The sequence below is a fragment of the Dryobates pubescens genome, chromosome 15 (genome assembly GCF_014839835.1).
Source record: "Dryobates pubescens isolate bDryPub1 chromosome 15, bDryPub1.pri, whole genome shotgun sequence".
NCBI classification, from domain to species: domain Eukaryota; kingdom Metazoa; phylum Chordata; class Aves; order Piciformes; family Picidae; genus Dryobates; species Dryobates pubescens.
This window is the reverse complement of record NC_071626.1, coordinates 26,924,946-26,935,582: the sequence shown is the minus strand read 5'-3', so window position 1 is coordinate 26,935,582 and position 10,637 is coordinate 26,924,946. Positions and strand designations below refer to the sequence as shown.

The 10,637-nt window shown below is 53.6% G+C and overlaps 1 protein-coding gene across 1 annotated transcript in view; it reads left to right on the top strand.

Moving 5' to 3' along the window:
* The first annotated feature begins 4,749 nt into the window (after nt 1-4,749).
* Nucleotides 4,750-10,637, top strand: part of B4GALNT3 (beta-1,4-N-acetyl-galactosaminyltransferase 3) — a 94,416-nt gene continuing 88,528 nt past the window's right edge. The window contains exon 1 of the mRNA XM_054167613.1: nt 4,750-4,897. Within this exon, the coding sequence (XP_054023588.1) occupies nt 4,750-4,897 (148 nt within the window). The remainder of the gene's footprint in view (nt 4,898-10,637) is intronic.

The following is a 10,637-nucleotide window of genomic DNA, read 5'->3' as shown; positions in this document are numbered from 1 at the left end:
GCAGCATCGGCAGGGACTCCTACGGGACAGTCACACCTGTAACGCCTTATAGAGCCTGCTCTGGTTCTGAGGACCCAAAAAGGGGAACTGCATCTGCAGAGACTGTCTTTTCCTCTTAAAACCACTTCTGCCTTTGAGCTGTTTTGATGAGGAATGTTGAGATGAAGTCATTGTTTGTGCTTCAGAGCATGGCTGAGGTCAGGAAGAGGGGTGTGGAGCCACGGGAGTGGTGAAAGCCAGGGACAGTTGGGGATCTTTGATGTGGAGCTGGTAATTAGTGTTAAAATGAAAATTACACAAGAAGAAAGAAGGGAAGGAGCAAGTGGCAGATAATTGAACCTTTGGGGAGGCTACAGAGAAAGGCTGTTGGCAGGGAACTAAAAGCAATTTTAGGGAACAGAGAAACAGTTGTTAGATAACTAGAAGCAAAAGCACAACAAGGAGGGGCAAGGGTGTGCAGAGACAGAGAGAGAGTGGGGAGCCAGGAGGAACAGGAGACACACATTAAGTGCTGCACTCCTATCAAAGGTTGCTTTTATCCCGAGGAAACAGCCAACACAGACAACAAACAAAAGCCAAAAAGGGCAGAAGAGACTCGAGTTGCCTCATCTGACAATCAGTCAGCTCCTTTGAAGCTGGTATTCAGGGCAGGCCTGGAGAGCTGTATGCTGAAGCTAGCTCTGATGTTCAAGGATGATCCAGCAGGGCAGTCAGCAGTATCAGCTTCCCCAGGTCACCTAAATGTGACCTGCACTTTATCCCTGCAGCACCTGTTTCCAGCTTCCTTCCCTAGTGGGCCTGACCCCAGCAGGTGAGATCATTGCGAGCTGTGGCTTCCAATGCTCCCACCGTGCACTCAGCCACGGGGAGCTATAGGCACACATTTGGGTGACTGCAGGACACTGCAACTTGGAGAGCACAAGGCTGCTGCTGGGCTTGGGGTAAAGCATTCACATGAGGTGCTTTATAAACAGTGATAGTCTTATTTCTGGGCATCAGTGCTCTCTGCAATGAAGCAGTGGGCCCAAATAAGCTGCTTTAACTGCACTGCAGGCCTGTTCAAATTCTTCATTTCACTACTATGAAGACAGACTGAGGGAGTTGGAGCTGTTCAGTCTGGAGAAGGCTCTGAGGAGACCTTCCTGTGGCCTTTCAGTATCTGAAGAGGGCTACAGGAAAGCTGGGGAGGGACTTTTGAGGGTGTCAGGGAGTGATAGGACTGGGGGGAATGGAGCAAAACTAGAAATGGGGAGATTCAGATTGGATGTGAGGAAGAAATTGTTCCCCATGAGGGTGGTGAGAGCCTGGCACAGGTTGCCCAGGGAGGTGGTGGAAGCCTCATCCCTGGAGGTTTTGAAGGCCAGGCTGGATGTGGCTGTGAGCAACCTGCTGTAGTGTGAGGTGTCCCTGCCCATGGCAAGGGGGTTGGAACTGGCTGATCCTTGAGGTCCCTTCCAACCCTGACAGTTCTATGATTCTATGGTTCTATTTATTACACACCCAGATTAGTTTTTCTCCTTTAATATTGCTCTGCTGCAGTGATGCTTGTAACAGGCTAACAGCAACATGCCACACTTGTTTCCTGAAGCTTTTTCTCCAGACACAAGAGCTCTTCACTATCTTTGTTATAGCAGGGTTCTATCAGGAGAAATCCTTTATTTCTTTACAAGTCACCAGTACTGCTGTTGGTCTGCAGTGTCACTTTCCCCCCCACCCTAGTAGCATTTTCACAATCGATGCTAACTTATTTTAATCTCCATCAGAGTTTTAGCAGAGCGCAGTTGTCATTTTTCAAAGTGAAGTTTGTTCTTTGAAGAACAGCAGGCAACTTCCTGCTAAGAATCCATTGATTAGTGTCAATGATCTGGACCAGGGGATGGAGTTCACAGGCAGTGTGCAGACAACACCAGCTTAGGCAGGAGTGCTGATCTGCTTTGGGCAAGGAGGACCTACAGAGGGATCTGTCCAGGCTGCATCAATGGGCTGAGGCCAACTGTGTGAGATTTAACCAGGCCAAGCACCGGGTCCTGCACTTGGGTCTCACCAACCCCAGGCAATGCCACAGGCTTGGGGCAGAGCGGCTGGAAAGCTGCCTGGCAGAAAGGGACCTGGGGGTGCTGGTTGACACCTGGCTCAATATAAGCCAGCACTGTGCTGAGGTGGCCAAAAAGGCCAAGAGCATCTTGTCTGGTATCAGGAACAGTGTGGGCAGCAGGAGTAGGGAAGTGATTGTCTCTCTGTACTTGGCACTGGTGAGGCTGTAACTCGAATGCCGTGTTCAGTGTCAGGCTGCTCACTGCAAGAAGCAGAGAGAGGTGCTGCAGCACCTCTGAAGGAGAGCAGCGAAGCTGGTGAGGGGACTAGAGCACAAGTCTCAGGAGGAGCAACTCAGGGAAGTAGAGTTGTTCAGACAGGAAAAGAGGCTCAGGTGAGTCCTCATCACTCTCTGTGACGACCTGAAAGGGGATTGCTCGAGGTGGGTGTCAGTCTCTTCTCCCATGTAACAAGCAATAGGACAAGAAATGGTTTCAAGTCACACCAGGGGAGGTTTAAATTGGACAAGAGGAAAAAAAATCTTCACCAAAAGGGTTGTGAGGCACTGGGACAGGCTGCCCTGGGAAGTGGCTGAGTCGCCATCCCTGCAGGCATTTGTTAAGCGGTGTAGATGTGGTGCTTAGTGACACAGTTTAGTGGCAGACTTAACAGAGCTGGGTTAACAGTTAGACTTGATCTTAAAAGGTCTCTTCTAACCTAAACGATTCTCTGATTCTCATTCTTTAAATGGTGAATAAAGTCTCACGTGGACCTGTATTTCCTACACATTTTTCCTACTATTGTCTCTCTTTGGTTTTTGTTGTGTTTTTTTTAGCAAATATGAAATATTTGGGTTTATGTCATGCTGGAAACAACTGCAGCCAGCACCCCACCACAACACCTCACCGGTGAGTGCCAGAGCCTTGTGCGAGAGGCCGGCTCTGTAACGATGACCTGGAGCACCGGCTCAGGGTCTGATTGTAGGGGTGCTGGTGGTGGCTGGGTGCTGGTGGTGGCTGGGCACTGGCAGCCCTCTCTGTCTGCACCAGAGGGAGCAGCACCACAATTCATGCTTGGCCCAGTGCCACGTGCATCTGCAGCCTCCAGCAGCGTCGGAAGTAGGAATGCAAGTGCTGAATCCTTGGAAGCTGCAGACTGGACCTCACCCTTAGGGAGGCAGGGGAGCCCCTGGGACAGATCTGTTCCTACCTGCCCTCACCTCGGGATTTGTTTCCAGTCTTTTCCACCTTGACAAACGCCACCTCTCTCCAGCTCCACAGCTGAGGTGTGAAACCCTCTGGATGCACTTGCCCCAACCAAGAGAAATCTCTCACACACAGAGCTGAAGAGACATGGCTATGAAACTTCAGAAAGGAAAACAGTGGTCTGCCCATCCCAGCTTGTGACAAGCAACAGCAGGGTCTCTACGTGCTGCCTGGACACTGGCAGCACAACGTTCAACACTTGATGCTGGGGACTTGCACTGCTTCTACTGGTGCAATGCTTGGGACGCTGTCACTTGGGCTGATGTCAGCCAGTCCCTGCTGGGGCACTGCTGCTCTTCCTTGGCCGTCTGTGCCATTTAAAGGCCTTTAGCATGCTTTCTTTTTGTGCAGCCTCTCACTTCAGAATGCTGCTATGAAAAGAAGCTGGACCCTTACAAAATGGTTTGTCATTGTTACATACATTTTAAAAACTGTGCCTAAGCTCGAGGTTTTCTCTCCATGGTTGCACACAGCACAGGGGCTGCTGCATCTGTGCAGCTGCAGAGCCTTTTTGGTGCCTGTGACCAACTGCCCACACAGTACGTTTGGTCAGAGGTCATCCTGGGCTCTCTGGGATGCATAACGTGCATCTCAGAGAGTTTACTTTCACCCGGGAGGGATTCAGTTCTCATCCTCTGAGATCTTTTGTGTGTGCGAACGAAGCCAACAGCGCGGGGGGGAGGGGAAGCTGAGAGAGCCGCTACAAAGGCGTGCTTGAGATGCGAAACGCTGAGCAGTGGGCGCAGCACCCCTCCTGCTCTGCCAGTGGGCTTCCGACGTCCTCCCTCTGCTGGAGCTGAACAGCCTAACATTGCATCTAGTCAGCTGCTTCACAGCGACTCGGAGATTTACGGAGCCTTGCTCGTCCTTGCTTCGAAGCAAGCACACTTGTTGCGCCAGGTGAGAGACGCTCGGAAGTGGATTCAGCTGCGTGTGGCTGTATGAACTTGAACCGCCCCGCTCTAGTCCTGCTTACCGCAGCGCGGAGGAGTCCCCTCTCGTCGGAGGGAACCACGGACGCTCCTGCCGGCACGAAAACTGACTCGGAGGAGGGTTTAGAGGTGGGAGCGTGGCCGCCCCTCCGCTGCTGGCGCAGCCTCCCCACCGCCTTGGCGGCAGCCGAGACCTGTGCCAGCGCTGACCCCGCGGGCCGGGCGGCGGTGGGGCCAGGCGCGATGGCAGCGCTCCCGGCGCCCGCCCGCTTCGGCAGCGCCGAGAGGGGCGGTACGGGGGCAGTCCCGCCGCGTAGCCCCCGGCTCGGCCCCGGCGGGGCGGAGGCAGGTGCGGGAGGCGGTGGCAGAGCCTGGCCGGGAGCTCCCTCGGCGGGGGCGCGGCGCCGCCCCACACCTGGGCCCGCCCCGCGAAGGAGTGGGGCCGGAGCGGCGGGGCCGGTGCGGCGCGGCGGGAGCATGGCCCGGGGCGGCGGGGGCCGGGCGTCCTGAGCGGCGCCATGCGGGGCCGGCTGCTGGCGCGGCTGCGGCGGCGGCGGCGACTGCTGCGGCTGCTGCTGGCCCTGGGCGCCCTGGCCCTGGGGCTCTGGGCCGCTTACCTGGAGCTAGTGGCGGCCGCGGCCGGCGGCGGGGCTCCCCCGGACCGCGGTGAGTTACCCTGAGGAGCCACAGGGGAGGGCGAGGCAGGGTGGTAGGGTCCGGTCCCAGGCCGGCTCGGTCCCGGGCTGCCCTGGGCGCTCCGTCCTGCTCGGAAGCCTCATACAGAGTAGCCGGTCCCAGGCCGGCCGAGGAGGAGGGGGTGGAGGCAGCGCCGCTGCAGCGGTGGCCGCTTCCCGGGTAGCCCTCGGGGACAGAGGTTTGGGTTTTGTAGCCCGGGAAGGAGATGTGGCTTCGGAGCCTTCGCTTTTCTGCCGTTGGCTTGTGGGCCCTCGCTCTCCTCTCCGTCAGGAGACCTGTCAAAGTGTGACCTTTCCTGGAAAGGCAGAGCCCGGAGTCACGGCTTTTGGTGTCTCTTGTGCGCGGTGCTCCGGTGCTGGAAGGCATCAAAAGATACTTTAAATACTGCTTTGGTTAAAGAAGTGTATGCAAAGGAGGAGGGAATGCATACCCTGCAGATGTGCCCTGCTCGCCTGTAGCGGCTTCGTTTTGTTCAAACTTCTGGTGAGCAGTGCAGCAGGGCAGACGCCAGGTGCAGCTGGCTGCTTTTTCGACCCGAGGAGGAGAAAACAGCCATTGCTAATCGCGGTCGGGTTTCTGTGGGTCTCTTCTCTTTTTTTGCAGCTACAAGAAAGCGTTAAACGGACCAAGGTTTTATAAAGCCTGTGGTGGGGTGGCTGCTGGGTTTGAAATCGTAGCAGTACTTGGTGCTGGTCTAGGTTGAGAGAGTAGTTTTCCGAATGCATGTGAGCATTTAACTAGTAATACTTTGTAGTATGCTAGTCCCTTAATCAATTAACGCCCTCGATTCTTATTTCCACAACTCAGACCTGGTTGCAGTCTTAAAGCTTTAGGCTGTGGCTGTGTAAGGAGCTCCACAAATATCTACCCCCACTAAGTCCATTACAGGACTTCAGCTTGTCCACTGCTTCTGTATTCTATGTGATGTTGAAGCTAAACCCACATATTTATTGTTCCAACAGCATAAGAGAACTGATTTCTTTGGCTGAGAGGAATCTTCTGGTTATAATCCACTGGGGGGTTTGCCTGGTGGAACTGGGCTGTGAGAAGATGAGTTGTGCTGTAGCTCTGCTTTGCATTGTATCTGCCATGCAGTCTAGCTAAGCCTCCTTGCACCACTTTGCCAACGCCCCCAGAGATCCTTAGAGAAGGCTGGAGGGGCGTGTGGAGGGCAGCAAGGGGGAGAACAGCCCTCTGGAGGCATTTACCATAGTGTCTGTAAGGAGAGAGGGTGTCAGGCATACAGCTGACAGTCCTCTTGCTGCCAGCAGTGTGAATGGAGGAGGAGGGGACTGGAGAAATGGGCAGAGAGCACGAGGACAGGAGAGATGTGCAGGAACAAGCAACTTTTCTTGCAGATTTGGTTCATCTCTGCTTTTAGACAGGGTTATTTTTGCATCTCTTACAGAAGACTGAAACTGTTGTAAGACTGAAACTGGAAACAGTGATGTGACTGTGGCTAGTACCAGATAAAACAGAGGATGAGCAAATTAATGACATTATATTAAAGCTCAATTATGTAAAAGTCCAGAGTCCCCCAAATCCACCAGAGATGCTGCTTCTCCTTGCATGTGGAAGGCATTTAAATGCTGCTGGAAAGAGTGGGAGTGTGAAACCCTCTGGCAGGCAGCTCCTCGTGGCTCTGCGGCATCACGGAGGGAAAGCTGTGCCCGAAGAGCTGAGGCTCTGCAGGCACACCAGGCAGGTGGCATCATGTTTTCCTGGCCACAAGGCCAGGATCCCAGAACCTGCTGATAGGAGGAAGGGTAATCTATGACCCTCTTGCCTCAGTACCTCTAAAAGCCCTCTTGTTGTAAGAGAAGGCAGAGGTTGGAGTGAAGGACAAGTGCTTTCTTTTGGCTGTGAAAACGAAGTCAGATTTTTGTCTGTGGAGACTCAGGCAGCTGCATTCGTGACTCCACGTGGTGAGACTCTGCAGAGATCCCAGGGGGCTGGGGCAGGTGGGAGTGACTCTGAGAGCAATTAATACTTCCCCCACCATTTCTGCATTGTTTTCTGTCGCATGTCCCAGTTGGGCACCCTACTGTAAGTCACACCTGGGACCAAGAGCTACCACCTCGAATTACCTGCTGCAGCAGCCTCCCCACTTATTACCTGTATTAGTGATAGTGTAAAGGCTGTTTGTTGGGTATGCTTTTTCTAGGCAAAAGGCTAAGAGTCTTCCTCCATTGGGGCCTGGATGCTGAAGAGCTGTTTGGTTTAGATGGAGATGTACTGTTTCCATCTGCTGTGCCTGTAACAAGAGTTTCTCCTTGCCTCCCTAAAAGGCCTTGCAGAACAGCCTGTGTATGGAAAGCCAAGGTATTTTCTCTTTCCAGAAAGGGGAACCTTCTTATTGCAAGGCTGTAGGGAGTCACAGAAAATACTCCCCTTCCTCTCAGCCATGCATGGGATGGAGCACAGGCTGTTGTGATGGCTCTGCCCTGCCCCTGCCTTGGAGCAGGTCTTCAGGCATGGTAGATCCTCCCCAGCTGGTCCTGTCCTCCCTTTCCCCCACAAGATCAGTGTGTAGTGGAGGAAGCAAACATCAGATAGCCTGGGTATGGGTATTTGAGGAAGTGATGCTTTAAAATTGTCCTGACTGTCCTCCTGTAATACATGAGCTGCTCTGGTATGCAACAAAGATGAGTGTCCAGATTGTCTGGATGAACGAGAGTGAAGAGCCTAGGAGAATATGCTGTAATCAGCAGTGTGTGCTGGCTTCCATGGCACTGCATCACTGCGCACTGGAGAGGCTCTGGCCGTGAGGTTCATTGTGCTGTAACATTAAAGGTCAAGGAACTGACCCAAGATGCAGAATTCAGGTTCAGTTTACCCCTTGGATTGGGATTAATGTGCTGATCAGGCTCCTTTTCTAGGTTTGGGATGTGCTGGACAGGGACAGGTGGCAGTATGGACTCTCAAGAGTTAGAACCTTCCTTTGAAAGTGATGCTGGAAGGAGCAGGCAGTCCAGGGAGGGGGGAGCAGGAATATATATATATATAAATATTTTTCTTGTGCTGTGACTGCATCAAGGTATTCCTTCATATGCTTCCCAGGGAGCCTCAGTGGCAGGACTATTGTCTCTCCCGGGCAGGAGGGTGTTTCTTTTCCTGCCTTTCTTTTGTCTTTTTTCCCTCCAGTTGAGCAGTTGGGCTGCTGCTGGCCAAGGAGTATTTATAGGAATCTTAAAAATGTTTACAGTTGAGTGAAGAAAAACAAGCAAGCTGATGTGAGTTGGAGACGGGCACAACTCTCCTCACATGAAATGTGGCCTGTTGTCATCCGAAACAAGTTGTAACAGGCAGGACCCTGCCTCCCTGCCAAGAAACCCGAGGAGCTGGAGAGTCTGTTTACTGCTGCTGCTGACAGGCACTAACCTCAGCTCCCTGCAGTTAGCTCTCCATCAGGAATGTTTTTCTCCTCTTTACTAGCTGCTGCCCCGCACGCTGTGCTCCCACAAGAGAGTGCTGGAGGCTGGAAACTTTCTCATGTCAAAGGTGGATGAGGTGTTGGGGTGGGAGAAAACACCAGTAAAGCACAGAGAAGGCAGGTCTGGAAGAGAGTCCTGCACCCTGCCTTTGGCTTGTGTCGTGGCTTGGGAGACCAATTCTCCCCCCACAGGCAAAGAAAGACTCAGACAAAGGGATTGCAGAAATGGTGGAAAGGTTAAATGGGAAAACAGTGAAAGTTTTACAGAGAACCACAAGCACCGTGACAAAGAGAGGGAGATCCCAGAAGGTACCCAAGAATGTCCCAGCCCCACCTGGGGGTACACCCAACCCCTCCCCAGGGCTCTTTCTTCCCCCCCCAGCCCAGCCTTGGGCTGGCCCAAGGGAGGCAGCTCATGCCATTCACCTAGGCAGCAGCGGGGACGGAAGAGGCAGTGAAGACCCCGCGCTGATGTATTATAGGGGAGCTGGGCATTATGGGAATGGAATACCTGGTTGCCTGTGACCACCCCCCTGGGCTGGGCCCACCCCTTGGCACCTCCCAGGTGTGGTCTGTGCAGCGGCATCGGGGGGGGGGCCGGCACCCAGCCTAAACCACCACAGCTTGGCAGCCTGGCCGGAAGGGGCAAGGGCAGGGACAGCCAAGACGCTGCCTCTTTCCAGAGCTGCTGTGGCTGGGTAGAAGGGCTGGTGGGACAGGGACCTCCTCCTGCTACTTCTGTTTTTCTCTTCCGTGTCCAGCAGTGCCTCATCCTGCCCACCCGTGCAGAAGGGTATGACTGAGGGAGCCAGGCTGGCACCAGCAAGCTGTGCTTGAAGGCAAGGACGATGAGCAATGCTCTCCCTTTGCTTTAAAACCTTACATCGACACAGTCAAAGCAAATCCCAGTGCCTGAGGAAACTTGGGGGTGAGGTCGTTCCCAGACACTGCTGTGCAGAGTGTTTCTTCTGCTGTCAGGACTAGGGTGTCCTGGGAGACTGGACATCACCTGCACTGATTTTCTTGGTGGCAGATGTGTGTCACTCAGCCAGGCACAAGCAGCGTGTGCATGACTGCTGGGAGGTGCAGCTTGTAGGAGTACGGGGCAGAGGGCCCTTCTTCAACCTGCCTCTCTCAGCTGCTTCAGCCTACTATTGTTCCTTCACCTTTCACTGTTGCATGTCAATAATAGTGGGAGTGTGTTACCTTTTTGGCTTGTGACAAGTGGATTCTCACTCGCTTCCAGTGTCTGGCTGCTGCTTTTCAAACTCACTAGCTGCAGTCTCACACTGAAGTGGAAACAGGAGGGGGTCAGAAGAAACCATGGGAATGTGATGATAAAGAAGCCCTTATACTTCTACCCCACCCATCTCAAGTGTCCTTTTCCTTCCCCAAAAACCTGGTTTCTCACCTCCTCTCCTCCCTGGTGAGCCATCAGGCACCCAGACTACTACAGAGAGCAGGAGTTGCTCAGAGGCTGACCTGAGCGTGGGCAAGTGCAGGAGTTTGTGTGAGAAAAGCAGCTGGCTGAGAGCCCAAGCTCCCTGCTGAGTGTAAGGCACTGACTTCCTTCTCCTGCACAGGCACCCTTGGGAGCACCTCTGCATGAGGTGAGCACACCTCCAGCTGCAGGTTCATTCCCATGTACACAGGCTGGCTTTTGCAGTCACTGGCATGCAAGGCTGCTTGCTGTGCATGCACAGGGTTGCTCTCTGGCACAGCTGGTGGAGGTGGAGGTTGCTGAGTGCCCCTGGTGAGACACTGGACTCTTCAGTGGTGGCTGAAGTATCTGTTTCCTCTCTGTGGAAACTGTTAGCCCAGAGGAAAAATTAGACTAGCTGTCACCCTCAAAGCACCACATCCTGACTGAAGAGCAATGCTGGCAGCAGGGCAGCATCTGTACCATTAGGTCTGCAGAGGTTCTTTCTGTGTGTTTGAGTCGAGACCCTCCTGCACAGGCACCTGTGCCAAGTGACACTGTTCCCCAGAGTGATCCCAGGCTGCAGGGAGGAGCAGGGGCACTGCAGCTGGATCAGATTCTTCACTTCCAGGTAGTCAGTTCAGTCTCCCTGAAAGATAATAGGAAGTGCTGCTGTCACATCTTGCTCTGCATCAGTGCCTGTAAAGTAAATTGGGGTTGCCAGGCTCATAGCCACAGCACAGATTGCTGTCACAGACTCAGCAGAGAAGCCAGAGAGCAGCCTCATGGTGAGGTTCACTGACACAGCAGCCATGGAATGCCTGGATCCTATCCTAACCATGCCAGACTTGTCCTGA